This window comes from Rhyacophila brunnea, unplaced genomic scaffold, assembly GCF_057557595.1.
Source record: "Rhyacophila brunnea isolate RB1 unplaced genomic scaffold, BYU_Rbru_1.0 scaffold_21, whole genome shotgun sequence".
Lineage (NCBI taxonomy): Eukaryota > Metazoa > Arthropoda > Insecta > Trichoptera > Rhyacophilidae > Rhyacophila > Rhyacophila brunnea.
The window spans coordinates 19963606-19981741 of record NW_028232871.1 but is presented as its reverse complement, the minus strand read 5'-3'; the positions used below and the strand labels follow the sequence as shown (position 1 = coordinate 19981741).

The window sequence follows — 18136 nt, the reverse complement described above, 5'->3', positions numbered from 1 at the left end:
AGTCGGAAGACCACGGATGAGTTGGATAAAGTGGGTGAAGGTGACGCAAGAGCTCTCATTAACAGCGATGGGTGACTGGAGAAAAGAAAAGTAAAGGTTTGAGTAAGTGATTTAGATTTATTGTCACCTAAAGAAGAAAAATAATTCTTTATTGTAAATACAAAACTTGGAAAAGCATTAGAAATGAAAAAAATCATAGGAAAAATCAGACAGAGAAATAAAATAAATCGGAACATTTTATATAAAGTCATTTCCACGTTAAAGTCAGTTTAGAGTTATACTTTGTTACAAAGCAAAACCTGCTTCAGTAAAACGGTCAAATAATAATAATAATAACATGAAAGCTTTTAAATATTATTACTTACCCCGTCAACCCCCTCTTGCTTTTCCCAGGGAAAAGTATCAAAAAGCGTATAATATTTATTATATTATTTATTTTATTATTTGCGGAATATTTTATCGGTATTGAAGTTTTTACGTTGTCGACCTTTCCTGTCTGAAACTTTGTCGATTCAAATTAAGGGACGGGCGCAACGAGCAAGGGGTTTTAGGTCGAAAATGGTATTTTACCTTTTCAATGGGCATATGAATACGGATACGTTATTGAGTAGACCGTTTTTCTGTCAAATTGAGAGCGGCGATGTAAGTTGTGATCTGCTTGAGATGGTCCTTATTAGCTAGAGATGATATTCGACACAAAATGGTTAGATTTCCCATTCGATATTGAAGATAATACAAGTTTATTTTTCCTCCACTCGTTATGGGGATGGATATTATAGTGTACTACAGTGATTTCCAAACTGGGAGGCGTGGAGTGTTGCAAAGGGAGGCGCGAAAAGTTTAACACAATTAATGTAGCCACAGGTTTGCAGTTTGCAAATGCTTAGTCTATAAAACGGCCGCTACTTATAAACTACACAAAAAACAGTCCTATAAAAAGTTGTTTCCAAACCTGTCTGAAAATATGGAGACTAATTTTATAGTACTTCACTTCTATACTATTGTGAAGTACGCTGGCTATCTCGTGAAAAAATGAAATAAAAGGGTCAAATCATAATGTTGAAATTTGAGGCAAATTTGCTTAGGAACGATAATTTTGTTATTAAACTTGTCTATTTGGTTGAAATTTCAAAAAAACTGAGTGAATAAATTAATGGACTACTAATGCATTAACTAATTTAAAAAGACAAAGTGAAGGCATTCATAAAAAATTGGAGATTTGGAAATCAAAATAACAAAAAAAAAAAAGTTCGCCATGTCTCCACTTTTAATGATTTCTACGCCAGGAAGCAAACAAAAATCTATTTCCTGAGTTCTTGGTTGGTTTGCTAATGCACTTTTCACATTATTTTATTAATAGTAAAAAAAAGTCGAAAAAAAAGTGGTTGAAAGATCCTAGCCTGGGGGCCCGCTTCAGGATGTGGAGCCCATGATAAAATCCATTTGTCAATGAACGATGATGAATTTGGATTGCCTATTATTGAAATTTATTGTGCTAATAAACAAGCGCATTCGTCGCATGAAAAGACAAATTAATTTAAAAATGAATATAATATAAGTACTAAAACCTTGTTTTTTCCACTTCATTTTTGTTTGAGTACATTGATGACTATTTAAAAATGTGTCTGTATTATTTAATGAAATAAAGGGGGGAGGGAGGCGCCAAGATTAGATTTTTTTAAAAGGGATGCGTAGTAACATAAAGTTAGGAAAACCACTGGTATAGCATATGATAAATTTAAGCATTTATTTTTAATACGACGTGGATCATGCTTCAATATTGCGACCACACCAAAATTAGATTCGATACAAGTAGAAAAGATTTCAAGTTACAGATCTTTTTATAAAAAATATGTCTCTTAAAATAAATAAAAAATACATTAAAACTATTAATTATTACGCAAAAATATTTTCTCTGCGTTATAGAAAAAGTAATATACTACATTTTAATGATACTCGTACATATTATTATTACTGACATGAGCCTGCACAGAGGTTTGTAATACCAATTTATGTTTTTACGAGAAATGGCCACTTGCTTAACATAATATTATTAGGTCCATACGCTGGCTCCAAACATAAACTGAAAAACAATATGTATATTTATTTTCCAGATCCAGGATTTGAACCTGGGACCCACAATATTATAAGCCGGCGCGTAAGCCGCTCGCAATATTACCATGAAATAATATATAATAATGAAATATGATCTGTTAACGAAATAACATAAGTATTAGAATGTTTTTTTTAATTGTTAGTTTATATTTGACTTTTAAATATTTTTAGATTCGTATTATATATACCTACTAGAAACGTAAATAATTGATAAATAAGTATTTCAAATGGTCTGGTAGGCAGAGTATTCACCTTAATAAAAATTTTAAATAATTTAATGGTTATTTTGTCAGCGACTTGTGTGAAAAAATATGAAATTTAATATATTGTCATCTACTAATACTAGAAAAAATAATACTTTTAATAAACATCTAAAATGAAGCACCTTGTTCTTATACACATCTCGATGACTAAAATAGCGTAATAGTTGCGTGCGCGCTTAAAAATTAGCAGTGTTCAAAATTTGAAATTATTATGGTAAATAATAAAAAAATATCTAAACATCATAATATTATAGTGAATCAATGACATTTAACTATGACGGGATTTTCGTCATAAACGAGCGAGATAAATTCTACATTCAATTTTTCATTTATAAAAATAATAACTGCAAACAAACCTTATAACTAAACATTTTAAAGTATTTATTATATTATTAGGTATAGATTTGTTTTTGCTAATATTAGTATAATATTTATTTTCTTAACTTAAGTGTGACATGAAAAACTCTGCATTAGTTGCGTGATAACGTATCCGTAATATAAGTTACAAACATACTTAAGACGGAATCTAAATCAAGATTACTCAATACTTACTTTCTCAAGTATCAACTTGTGAACTTGGAATTATTGAGATGCGTAAAGAGGGGGGAAGAAAACCAAACGAATGATTTATTGAGTGATTCTGTTATCTTCGAATCAGGAAAAGTTTTGGAGCGTACCTAACTGTCAAAGAAATAAGTGGATAAAGGCAGCACGTCTAAGAAAGGGAGGGAAGCTTTTTCGGACAGAGTTTGTTAACTGTTTTGTTCCATTAATGTTCAGATGATGATGTGCTCTGAATTTAAATGAGCCGGAGTAGAGAACGATCCGTTAAACGATACAGATTAGTCATTCAATGAACTATTGACCTTCTTATTTGCGTGATGCTTACAGTGTGACTATGGATGCCGTGTAGAAAGTAAGCGAATTGATATTTGGTATCGGTGTCGTATTAAAAGAAATATTGGAGAAAAAGGTTCTCTACGTAACTTTGCAATAATTGTACACAGTGACAAGGTATGTGTGTAATACGCACTCCGTATTAGAGTATTAGTAAATGCCAGGCGCCTGATAGGCAGATTTCATCAAATAATTTAAAAAATCTATTCCAAATTGCAAGGTTACGTAGAGGGTAGTTTACTCGATGGAACGGTGTCTATTGGTATTTTGTTAAACCTTGCCTGTTTCAAAATCACAGGAATTTTGAAATTTAATTCGGTATACTAAAGCAAACATGATAGTCTCTATAACAAGTACATTGAAACATATTAAAAAAGTAATTACATGATAAAATTTCATGGGACCCTTAAGAGGCCGGAATCATTATCGGGCAGTCTCATATAAATATGAGCAAGGTTGATTACGAGACAAAAATATAATAATATTAAAATATGTTTCTGAAACGTAATATGTTAAGGACAGCGTGGATCTGTCGTATGATCATACCCATTTTTGATTCGCTGGAGTAAGACACGCTGTTCAATTTCTGCATTAGTGCATCTGCACTCCCAGAAGCGAGCTTGTAATAAAATCCTCAGACAATCTCGAATGTTGGATTCACTTGATAATGTCACCGCCAAATTTTTCTTTATATATTTTAAAACAATAATTACATCTCGCTGTTGTCACAGCAACCATCCTTATTTTTTTTATTATCCGAAGTAACGAATAGCAGACGATGTCATTCTACACCAAACACAGTGAGAGGGAGTGCCAAAAACTCCTCTACCTTACTTTCATAAGTAATATTACCTACCTTACAAAAGAAGTTTATCATATTTTATTAATAACGTATTGGATAATTATAGCTCTTGCAGTATCGCATTAAAATGTATTTCATATAGAATTCATTCGTAATACTCCAGTTGAAAAATTCTTACAAATATACTATCGTATTTAATAAATAGTATCAAAGTATAATTGGTCAATGAGAAATGAGACCAGTCTCAGGTAATAAAAACTAGAATTGAGATCGCAAGGAGCGCCTTTCTCAAAATGAGACGCCTCCTTAGCAATCGAGACCTTAATCTAGGTATGAGACTGCGTATGGTACGTTGTTATGTTCTCTCAATTCTTTTCTATGGTATAAAAATATGGACGCTAAACCAAGAGATGTCACGGAGACTTGAAGCTTTCGAGATGTGGCTGTATAGACGCATCCTCAAAATTCCTTGGACTGACCGGGTGACAAATGTTGAAGTTCTCAATCGAATGGAGAAGGACCGAAAAGTTCTACGTAGAATCAAAACCAGGAAACTACAATACCTAGGCCACATTATGAGAGGGCACAAGTACAGCGATCCCCAACTTGTAATTCAAGGAAACATCAACGGTAAGCGTAGCAGAGGACGGCGCCGCATTTCGTGGCTTAAGAAACTCCGTGATTGGTACGGGTGCAGCTCCACTGAACTGTTCCGGGTAGCAGACGACAAAGATAAGATTGCCTTGATGGTGGCCGACCTCCGCTAGGGGATGGCACAATAAAAAGAAGATTGATAGGTACTTGTTTGCGACAGGAATTATTGTAATGTACGGCTGCATGACGTGAAACTTGTTTTTTCGGGGTGCCCATCCGATTTTATTTTTGTAATGTAATTTTTCTTAGTATGTATTGATATCTTATCCTCCCGGACACACCTCAAAGAGGAGAGATCATGGGTATACGAGAAAAACAGGACAATATACATATTGTTGTTGAGATGAAAACTCAGTTGACTTGGCTAATATAATATTAAACAGATTGCTAGGCACACATTTGTTATTTTCTAAGAGAATATTAATAATTATTTTTGTGAATACGACGATCTAGTTGGTGATTTAAGGAAAATAAGATGATACCGTGAATAACTATGTTGGAGAAGCTCAGTGCCCACCCCGGGCTGTGGTAACATTAATAATAGTAATAAGTATGCAATGTTTTATTATCAGTTGTGTATACATATATTTTTCCGATGTAATCCAGCTAGTTTGGATATTTGAACTATAATAATTATTTGTTCTTCAGATAAATTTTGGATAGGTTTCTAGAATTGTTGGATATCTTCAATGTATACTTGAAATCATTATAGCTTGGCAAATAGAGTGACGTACAACGCATAGATGTAATATATGAAAGTAATAATGTATCGTCATGATAATTGATACGATGTACTATTATATTTGAAAACCTTGACCAAAACAGGCCGCTTGATTTTGAATTTCAAAATTCCCGCAATTTTAGGACTGGCAAAGTTTCACAAAATAACAATAGACACCATCCGATCGCATACATGAAAAAATATTTCTCCGATGACGTGAATAACGCGTCCTTAACTATAATACTCCCCGTAATTAAACTTGAATGTAAATTTAATAGAATGTAAAAAAATTTAACGATAACTATTTTCAGATTATATTATAACTGTGTTAAAAATTGTATTTGTAATGTTCAAAATACATATGACGCTTAAAACGCACCTAAAGCGTAACGATTAGATGGCCAATCGATATTATTAGCATGTTATTTAAATGTGGTAATTAAAAACTAATTATCTAGTCAGCAGTCAATGTGATTTAAAAAAAAATAAAAGCTTTGTGACCATACGTGAACTAGTCCTTTGCCATCTCTACGAAGAATACCTACGTGAAGTTACAGTATTTTTAAAATGCATAGTTATATTTTCCCGGTATACCAGATATTCAAAAAAAGGCGCCAAATAACTTCCTAAAATTTTTCCTCGCGAAGACAATAATATCCAGTGTATAGTTTTGTTGAAAATTGATGAGTTGAAATTTTTAAGTATATTTGTAAATGAAAACTGGAACCATTAAACGATTCGACGTCTACCAACAAATAATTCAACCGTGATAGAGCTGGCATAGACGGATTTCCCAGTTATATTTGACGAAAATCTTGGTTGCTTGCTAAACTTTTTTTCCGCGTTTTGAAAATTTTTATTTAAATATTTACATTCATAAAAGTTTGACTTGAAACTTTTGAGATACTTTAATAAATCAGCGTGTACACAGTTGCAAAGTTCTCTATAAATGAATGTGCAAGATTAAAGTATTTAATGAATTAAAAAACCCAAAAAGTACAGATTACTACGTTTTCTCAGTTCTTTTGTGTTATATATGTTACGCCAAATGTGCGAAATTGACTATTACATGAAATGGGCAAAATTTTGCCTAATTCATGTAATAGTAAAGCCCGTTGCCTTATTCATGAATTAGGTAAATTATCTGCCAAGTGCGTGAATTCGCCAGGGTATGGAATTCTTAAACTGTCATCATGACAGTAGAAAAAGTAAATTTAATACGGATGGTTTTATTAGTTATAATTGGACATAATATATTATTATTATTATTATTAGGTTACATTAGGTTAGGTTAGGTTAGGTTAGGTTAGGTTTTGTAATTCTGAATTCAACTGAATATCTATTTTGAGGTTAGCTAACGAGTGTCAACAAACTATCAAATCATACTATCGCAAACAAACAATCGACCATTGCACGATTGATACCCAAGCACGAATCAAATCGCGAAAATACCCTTTAATAAAATTCTTCCGTTATCATATTATAGTAGTTCTAGATTTTTTTTGGGCATAGTAAATGGATATGAACGTCATTGTAGTTATTGATTGGTATATTTTTATATAATCACACATCACAGACATTTGACACATTTGGTTAGTTTGATTAGTTGCAAAAACCACCACCGGAGCGCGACCATCTATTTTGACCAATGCATGAGCATTTGACACATTTAGTTTAGTTGCAAAAAAACACCACCGTAGCGCTACTATCTAATTTGCCCAATGCATGAACTAGGCAGAAAAATTACTGCCGAATTCACGCACTTGGCAGATATTTAGTCTAATTCATGAATAAGGCAACGGGCTTGCATTTTTCATGATTTAGGCAAAATTTTGCCCATTTCATGTAATAGTCAATTTCGCACATTCGGCGTAACATATACTAGCATGGACTGTGAGTCATTGCGCAAAATAATCTAGTGGTATACATTATGAATGGTTAACATTGTGTGGAAAGATAAGATATAAAATAACACAATACAAAATTAAAATATTTTTAAGTCTAGTTATTAGTTGATAACTAATTTGATTAACACAAAATTATCAAGACAAAATTATTTTGTCTTTGCTTGTATATTAACCTCACTAAAAGAGATTGGATTCTCCCTCGCTTTTCCTTCAGCACGTATTCGGAAACCTCAATACTTAACATTTTGGAAACCGTATTAAACTAATAAACTTTATTTTAAAACAAGTTATTAAAATTGTAAGTACATTTTTTGACAATTACGTATATATTAATTAATATTACGACATTATCAAAATTAGCCGAAGTACACCGAAACAAAAGACATGAAACTGAAAGGTATGCCTTTATCCTAGCAGTAAATCGACAGGGATTAAGGTGATTATGAACCTCATATCGTTTATATTATTCTACTCATTTATTATTATTATTGTTTATATATTTATTAAATCTCTAAATGATTCTCAATGTAATAGTATATATATAACTGTTTGTTTGTAATTAAATAATTCATATAATTTTAACCTTAAAGTAGATCTGTTGAATTAATGAGATTGATATCAAATATGAAAAATTAAACTGACCTCTTCTGTAAGGCTTGGGAATCTGTCCAGTCTCAGCATGGTTTGCAAGATTGGCGACAATATCTTCCAACATCTGACTACGGGTTCTCTCCTGCATCCTCGCGAACTTGGGAGCCGAGTAGCTGGCGCGTTCTCCGTTTACTATCTTTGTAAGCAGCCATTCTCTGTAAAAAAATAAATATATACATATATATATTCAATAAACATAAACTAAGTATTTAACATGTTTGATCCATGTATAGGTATGTATTGATAAAATAATAATTTCAAAAGTGCTATAACCACGGTCATTCAATGTACTAAAATATGGGGTTTACAACAATACGTTTTAATGGTATTAATATATTTTATATTATTACGATATTTTAATTTATAGAACGAGAATCAATGTCGCATGTCATATAAATCTTTATTAAAAAGTCTACATATTGTTAGACAAATAATATGTAGTGAATAATTCTCATTTTTTTTATCTTTACATGGCATGTGGGCCCTTAAATAATATATAGGTATAATGATTTTCATTCACACTTTAATAATATACTCCGATATTAAAAGGAATCGGTAATCGAAGTATTTTTGATACAAATTAACAGTGATCTACCACACTCTCCAATTGTCTTTCTTCAACTTGAACACAAGTATTACATTTGACTGAAAAAAACTAAACTCGTTTTTCACTATTATAAAGAAATACTGAATTTTCCATTCGTCAAGTCTTGATATTTGTTTGGTGTATTCATTGCACTACTTATCAGACTATTACCCTATTATATAAAGAGTTAACTGCGCTATGGTAAGAGTTAAACTATGCCTCAATTTTAAACACGATTATTAACACTCTTTCTCTCACACCAGCTGCAGATCATGAGTGGTACAGTACGAATTAAGTATTATAATGAGAATACGGCGGGGTTCTCCTGATTAAATTTGAAACCGACTTTCATGTGTGCTGATTATAGAAATAAACATAATAATGGTTAATGCTTTCTATTTATAATCCCAATTAAATTATATTATACTACAACCGAATGTGTACGCTTGATACATTTTCACGACTCAATTCCTATGGCCTTATGGTGCAATTGCAGGGCATACCTGGGTTATATTACTACTAAAATAATACCGAGCGAAATAAAATTGATATATCTTAAATTTTGAAAAGTTTACGAAGTATATTGCAGGCATTGCCCTGTATAATTTTATGTTGTATATATGTGCAAAAAATCTAGATGTGTATAGTAAAAAGTTTTTATGCGGTAATATAGACAGGCATAAAAAACAGAATTGAGATGATGAAACTTTGTAGTGGCGGCCATTCATATGTAATAAATAAAGTTTACAAAAAGGATTTTATACTTGCACATGAATGCACGTACCTACTAAGTTGTATTTTATTTGCTGATTTTAGTTGGATTTTTACTTGATTGAGCTATGTACACCAATCAATTTATTATGTGCTTAAAATTTTATGAATGAACGAAAGTATTAGTAGCAGTAAATCTTAAGGGCCAAAGTGCTGAATTAAGATCAAAAAATAAAAAAATAAGTTATATTTGCAAGCTTGATTTATAATTACTGTAGATTTTTAAGGAATAATATATATTACGTCGTTATGATTTACTATTTTTTATAATCTTAGAAATAAACCTTGCTTGATTTCATGAAATTTAATACCTACCATAAAAAGTATTATTGTTAAAATTGAGAATAAAGCCATATTTACTACATCTGATTGATGTCCGTGGGTATCAATGACATTAATATGGACGAAGCATCTGGAAAAAAAAAATGACACTCACTTTTTTGTCGGGTCTGCCGAATAGCATAATCTATTCTAAGGCCATTACAATAAAGGTGATATTGCTATAAATTTTCGATGTTTCTTGTCGGGTCTGCCGAATGGTTCGGTTCGAACGGGTTTGCTCAAACAAACATTGATACTAGAAACACTGTTCTAACACCATTACAATAAAGGTGATATTGCTATAAATTCCCGATGCGTGATATCGCATAATGGATATTGCCCGACGTCTATCTATGCACGTGCGAATGTTGCGTTTGAATTTATTTGCTAGCTACTGTACTGAGTGCGTCGTCCATTAATAATGTCATTGGTGGGTATAGAACTTTTTCAAAATATTATTTTGTCAATACGTGTATTATACCTTCAATTTGAATGTTAAATAACATTAAGTATACAGAAAACTATGCTTGGTAAATTTTTTGTTAGAGATAGATTTTGTAATGTTATTTATTAGCAATATAAACTATATAAAAACGAAAAAAGTGCGATAACTACAGATATCTGATGTATTGAAATATGGATTTATTTTCAATTTTAAAGGAAGACGATTACAATTATTTACCATTCACTATTTCGAGTGCTTAAAGTCAAACAACGTTATCTACAAAAAAAAATGTTTTTTTGTTGTTGAGATAACGTTATTTTATATTTTCGCCTACATGACAGTTATGTCAATCTTTTCTAATTTCTTCTTAAATCGTCAGTAAAGTTTAACATTAACTACGTAAGTTACCATTGTTTTCATATATTTTTTAAACTATTCCTATAAATTTTAACATCATCATAAGCAAGATAAATGTACAATACACAATACATTATAAAATATGAACATTAGGTTTAAAATAAACATTTCCCTTATTGAGTTACAAGAATCTAAAAAAACGATTTTTGGCTCTCATGTAAAGTTGCACTTTTGTAGATAGTGTTGTTTGACATTACGCCCTCGATTTGTCTTTAATGGTATAAAATATAATAATATAATATTATATGGTCATTTAATTTTTATTTTCTAAAATAAGAAATATCAGATATGATATTGATGCATAGTTCTTTCCCAAAAAATCCGTCTACGTTCCCAAAAATATCCTAAATTGTTAATTTTTGACTTTTCACATTACTGCACGTTGGCCCTTAGCTTTTAATAATTAAATAAAATTAAAACTTAAATAATGCAAGCACCAGTTGTTTCAATGTACAATAATAATTATTATCGCAGACAAAATTGTCGAATTATGATGCATTGATTAATAATTGTTATCCATTAAATGCATAAAGGATGCTACCCTTTAATATAGATACACTTTACTTTTATAATCAATCATATTTAATGTATAATATTATTATAGATTGACGATGGCATCTGTGAATAAAGACTTTAACTATTCTATCCGTAAACTCTAGAAAACTGTAAATTTTTAAATAAAATTTCATTCACACAAAAAAATATAATAAATAATACAGTTTTTGGTTGAAAGGCAATAAATAACATGCCACTTAATATTATGTTTTAAAAATTGTTGTAAATAAATTACTTGTGAACGTTATTGTTGCTTTGCGTTGAGTCTTCGCCGATACTGTGTACCGTTACTTAATGTAGCGATGCAACCTTACAAAGTTATTCTATCAAATAACTCAAGTTTTGGAGTTTCCCTGTTAGACCAGGGCTTAAAGGAAATTTGCGGTTCAGCTAGGTAAGTCTGTACAGGTGGTTTCACGCCGGTCTCCTGCTCGGCGAGATTGTTCGTGCGATTTGTAATCTGTGGTCGAAGTTAGCAGCTTTTACCCGGAATAAAGCCACGATCGGGCTGCACATGTTTATTATAAAATGTTCTCGTAATATTCAATTTAGTATTTCAATCATATTATTATAATACATTCAAATCAAACCGAGTATTTTCAGATATATATATGACGTGACCATTCCTATTAATTCAAAGTGTATTATTACAACGCTAAGTTAAAAATAAATGAAGAACGTCGCATATAATGTCACTTACATAATATTGAACAGTCAAAAATATACATATTATTTTTACATGTATTTTTTTCTCAAACCATACCGGGCTGCTGTGTTCATGTGTATATATTAAGGGAGATGTTTATAAGAGGCACTTAGCGGAAAAATACGAAGCTTACAATTTGAGACATTTTTTTGATAATTTACAATTTCAACTGTATAATTATCCCAGAAGGAGAGTGTACTCATGTCCATCTAGTCGGCAGTGAATTTATAATATATTCCTGCATATTCGACAGATGTTTTTGGAAAATTATATTATCTTTGTAGAATATAAAATAATCAAGTTAGTATTTAAATACGTTAATAGGCAAATAAAAATTATATTTCTTATGAAGGTAGGCTTCAAATAATCGACTAGTATGGAGTCTTCGCCACCGGTTTATAAACTCGTAGTATATATAAGTAGCATTTTTTGGTACGCCGTTGGTATATCCAATTTTAAGCTAGGTACGAGGGTGGGTCAATAAGTCCTTAGAAAAGCCGACAGGTGGCGCGACTAGTACTGTAAGCGGTTTGTTTTCATGCAGCGGCACTACCGATTCAGTATGCTGCGAAGTTTCAATCAGATTGGTCAGGTTGTTGTGTGTTTCTCGTACATTTAAAAAAAAAATTGCTTGTGGAAAATGGAAAAATGGAAAATGGAGAAAATTGAGTTTAGAGCTGTTATTAAACATTTTAATATAAAAGGGTTAACAGCAAAGGAAATAAAAAATGAGTTGGATTTAGTTCACGGCATATCTGCTCCTTCACTTGCAACTATTTATAACTGGTTAAATGAATTTAAACGTGGTCGTACATCAACAAAGGATGAACCACGTCCAGGACGTCCTGTAGAGGGGACTACACCACAAATGATCAATAAAATCCACGATATGGTGTTAAGTGACCGAAGATTAAAGTTGAGTGAGATAATTGAGGTTACAGGGATCTCAAAAGGTAGCGTCATTTCTATTTTACATGACAAATTGGGCATGAAAAATATTTCTGCAAGATGGGTGCCGCGTTTGCTCACAGTCGACAATAAACGCAATAGGGTGGTGGCCTCTAAAGCCCTGTTGTCGCTCATGCAACGCAATCCGGATGAATTTTTTCGTCGCTTTGTGACTGTAGATGAAACATGGATACACCACTATACTCCCGAGACGAAAGAACAGTCAAAGCAGTGGATTGCGAAGACAAACCATGTCCAAAGAAGGCGAAAACCGTAAAATCAGCTGGTAAGGTTATGGCTACTGTATTTTGGGATGCACGTGAAATTATTTTCGTTGACTATTTGGAAAAAGGAAAAACAATAACAGGGGATTATTATGCATCTTTATTGGACCAGCTAAAAAACGAAATTGAAGAAAAACGGCCTCATTTAAACAGGAAAAAAATCCTCTTTCATCAGGACAATGCCCGTGTTCACACATGTTTACGATCAATGGCTAAAATTGAAGAATTGAAGTTCGAATTGGTCGACCACCCACCGTATTCGCCAGACTTAGCCCCCAGTGACTTTTTCCTTTTCCCAAACTTAAAAAAATGGCTAAGTGGACAACGTTTTTTTTCAAATGAAGAAGTCATCGATCGGACAAATGCTTATTTTGAGGACCTTCCGAAAACTTATTTTTCTGACGGTTTAAAAAAAATTGAGAAACGTCTAACCAAGTGTATTGAGCTCCAAGGAGATTATGTTGAGAAATAAAAAAAAAATACAAAAATAAAAACTGTTTTAATGCTTTTTTCTAAGGAATTATTGACCCACCCTCGTACATTATATTTTACACTGATTAGATGACGACATATTTTTTTAAAACAAATAAAACACTATCATCATCATCAGCCTGAATCTATCCACTGCTGTATGAAGGCATCTCCAAGCTCATTCCACTTTCTCGGTCCAATGAATTGCGTTGCCACGTACTTCCGCAGAACTTTATCATTTCATCGATCCAGCGGCCTCTAGGACTACCTTACGGATATTTTGTACCTCTGGGATACCACAAGATGACTAAAATTGTCCAACAATTGTCTCTTTTTCGAGCTATGTGTCCAGCCCATCTCCATTTGAGGCTTTTAATGAACTTCACATCGCAAACCCTTGTCTGCTTCCTTATCCACGCATTCCTCTTTTTGTCCTTTTGTGTTATGCCCATAATGCATCTCTCCATACCACGTTGTGATACTTTAAGTTTCTGGATCTCTCTTTTACTTAGGGTCCATGTTTCATATGCATATGTGATTGCGGGAAGCACACACTGGTTGAACACTTTGCGGTTTAGGCACAGTGGAAGGTCATTTTTGAAGACATTATTCAGGCGGCCAAAAGCATTTCAGCCTAGCTTTACTCTGCGAACAATTTCATCAAATATACATCCATCTATAGACACTTGTTGTCCCAGATAGATGTAGTTTTTCACCTTTTCGAGCTGAGTGCCATTGATGAGGATCTCTTTTTGGCCCGCAAAGCAGTTGAACATAACTTTCGTCTTTGATACATTTATTTTCAAACCTACTTTGTTGCTTACTTCAGCGAGTTCCTGCATTCTGCTTTGGATGTCTTCTGAGTCTTGCAAAAAAATTACTATGTCATCGAAAAGCGCAGATGACTCAGGTATTATTCATTTATGGGGATTCGTTTGTCATTCCAGTCAAATTGCCTGAATAAGTCTTCAAGGGTAGCTGTAAATAGTTTAGGTGAGATTGTATCACCTTGTCGGACTCCTTTGCTGTCATTCATAGTAATTTATTATAATAACAATATTATTCTTTAATGTAGAATAAATTCACTAGCAAATAGTAAGTAACACACTACAACCTTATTTATTGCCATAAGGAGCAGTAGCAGGGAGGTAGTAGATATTAATTAAATTAAACGTAGTGGATCTTGATCTCTACCAGTAGATATTTTCATTCCGCATTATTCATTATCGCCGCTTTGTAAATCAATTTGTTTGTAAACCATCAGAATATTAAATTATAAAGATGCTAGCCATATTGTCGGAATTTGAATATATTGTTATCAGTTAAGTAGGCATTAGAAATTATTGTTTCCGAGAAAAATACTTGGATCGGAAAAGTACTCGCCCGGCCGGCAAAAGATGTGTGTAGGAATTACTCAGCCTATTTCTTTTATATAATTTTCTATTTGACATTGTTTTAAGGTTTTTAACACTTTCAGGATTTTTGATGCGTTATAAAAATATATATATAAAATTATATAAATTTATGTAACACCACAGTTTTTTTACTCCATGATTGAGAAATAATTAACTTTTACATAATCATAATAATTTAAAAAATATATTCTTGTTATTTTTTTAAACACCACAACAGACCACAAATTTTACAATACCCAGTATGAGAAACTAATGCCTTGCACATAGGACAACGAGAACCGCCATTATATTGACAAACATAAACCACAGTAATTAAAAAAATATTGATGACTTCTCTTCGATTGTGCAAGTCTATCCCATTCAATCGCGGTACATCGTTTCATTCGCAAAATATTCTAATTGATTAGAAAACGTATGAAAGAAACCAAAAATACGAAATACACGGGGGAAACTTCAAAAGAAGCGAGCATTGACAAAAAGTCAATGGAAAGATTTTATGTGTAATAAAAAAAATCTTTTTTTGATTTCATAACATGAATGAAAAAAATATATTTCCTCACGCACGAGATATTTTAATATAGTAGGTATTATATTATACTATATTATAATAATATATTACATCAGATAAATTTTCGTTATTGCTCTTTGCTTTGAAAAGACGAAAAAGCTGAATAAAATGAACACGTGGCAACACTTATAATAATTATCACTATATAATAAAAAAAAAACATAATATTTACCTGCCACATGTAATTTTTTAAAGTGAGTAAATAATAATATACTAATACACGACGTGGATTATAATATTACGGGTGGGAATTAATCGCACAATGCAATAATCGAAATTCACAAAAAAAAATAACTTTAACATTTGGAAAGTAGTTTTCACGTATATTAAATGCTTTCACAAATAAATAGATGAAATCACATAAAATAGTTCGTTTCACAAAACAAAAATCATAAATCACTATAAATAAATTCACTAAATTTTGACAACTGCACACATTTGTAAAATTGTTTTCACCGACAAATAATATATCGCACAAAGAAAAGGTAGAAATTCACAAATTTCAAACTAATAATTGTAGCAGCAATACCTACAATTTATTAGAAGGCAATCGCAAAAATGATGCTTAGGTGTCAATATAATTAATGTTTAACGCAGTAATATAAATATGTGTATATTCGTGCTGCTATCGTTCATATATTATATGATGTAAATCTACAACCAAATAACACCACCTAGGTATATCTTTTTCGGTTCATCGATATAAATTTTGGTAAATGTGGCGCAGATGCCGTCATGAGATTGTATAAGTATCATTTTTGAACTGAACCTAACCTAACCTATTCTAACGTAATCTAACCTAATATAACTTAACCTAACCTGACCTAACCTAACCTAACCTAACCTACCCCAACCTAATATTAGGTACCTAATAATATAATCTTAGATTGTGATAATGAAGTATCAAAATCTATGAGCATTTCAAATTTTAAATTAACAATTATTGGATCGAAAAACCTATGTGCCGACAGAAAAAGGTATTTATTATAATTGTCTACTGGAATAAACTGTTTTCGTAAATAAAATCATAAAAGCTCATGACGGCATCTGCAGCACAATTACCTAAGTTTTAATTAACGTCACTTTCTAAATAGGTATTTATAGTATTATTTGAATCTGAAAGTAGGTACCTAATACATACTTATGTTTTGCCAAAATATTGTTTAAAATCATTAAACCCAATGTTCATAGTGTTTGTATTCTTTTACGATTAATTGGTTACAATAGTATATTGATACGTGAAGACTACTTTTTCCTTAGTGCAAATCGATCATTTGAGTTTTTTTATCAAATCAGAATGCCATAGTAAGAAATGAAAATTATTTTAAAAAAAAAGATGTTTTATTTGGTTAACTGGTTTAACTTTTTAATAATATGTTAGTAATATTATTTACCTGAACATTGGTCCTTTGTCGAAGACGCTCTGTTCCCAAAGGTAAGGCTTGTAAGCTCCTACTTCATCTCGTGTTACGACTGACACCTCGTACCTCGTAGGCCGCCGTTTTATCCGGGCTGATACGCGAACTGTGGAAAAGGAAACATAATTATTATTGTTATGAAGAATATGTCTGATGATATAAGGATGAAATTATTACATTTTCACTGGCATAATATTATCTTGGTGGAAAGACATGGTATTAACTTAATAATAGAATAACTGAAATAATTAGGGTTAGATTAGGTCGATTGTAATTTTTTGAATAAGAAGAATGGAAGACGGAAAAATTTTCACATCAATTTTAGAATGATGAAACGAGAAATTTGTAATGTTTTTACATCAATATCATACGAATTACGTATATTGTGAAGATGGTCCGTAGCTAGGATAGGTTGCTAACTTTTTTCGAAAATTATGGTCAAAATGAGAACCAACCAAGATTTTTAAACTCTTCCGGAAATAGAGAGGGATTGTGTCCAGAATGAAATTCGAGAGCTTCGTCAAAAATATATTTTACGGAATGTTTAAAATTACAATGAGAGTCGATTTTTTCTGAGAAATTAACTTTTTTTTATTGTTTGATTTTTATAAAAGTCCGATATATTGTGCATCCTGGGTAAGCTTCAACCGGGTTCTTGGACATGGATTCAATTCCGGGATAATATAGGCCAAACCAGGCTAGTTAGCAGTGCTAAGCTAGGAAAATTAAACGAAAAATTTTATGAATTGTACTGTGGTTTTTCCATCGTCTTTTATAATATATAAATTGCATGACTCCGTTAAGGATGCCTCAAGGGTCGAAGAAACCCAATCATAATATTCATAAAGTTTGCGTTTATTCAAGATTCGTAAAATAATTAAATTTGTCAGATTGTAAGAAGAAGACTAGTTGGATTAATTTCGTCATCCAGTGGTAACCAACGAGCACAAAACGGCGAAACAGCCGCCGATTAGGGATTGTTTTCGGATTGATGAAATACTTAAAATAGGTAGAAACACATGGCGACAAAATATATTGACCAAGAGTATACGTTGGAGAAGACTTTTTTCAACAATGAACTGACGGTTATATAGGTAACAATATGAAGTAAAATGATAGTTATGGAGAAATATAAACACAACAAAAAGCGTTCATATTCACTTTAATAAAATTGTGATATCAGTTCTTAAGGATATACTTCAGTTGAGGCATAGTCTAAAA

General features: G+C 31.9%; 1 protein-coding gene across 1 annotated transcript in view; it reads right to left on the bottom strand.

Moving 5' to 3' along the window:
* The window catches only part of rsh (Rap GTPase activating protein radish), a 350955-nt gene that overhangs the window by 93721 nt on the left and 239098 nt on the right, over positions 1–18136 (bottom strand). The window contains exons 10-11 of the mRNA XM_085948876.1: positions 16892–17021; positions 8002–8165 (exon numbers count right to left, since the gene is read on the bottom strand). Coding sequence (XP_085805002.1) covers positions 8002–8165; positions 16892–17021 — 294 coding nt within the window. The remainder of the gene's footprint in view (positions 1–8001; positions 8166–16891; positions 17022–18136) is intronic.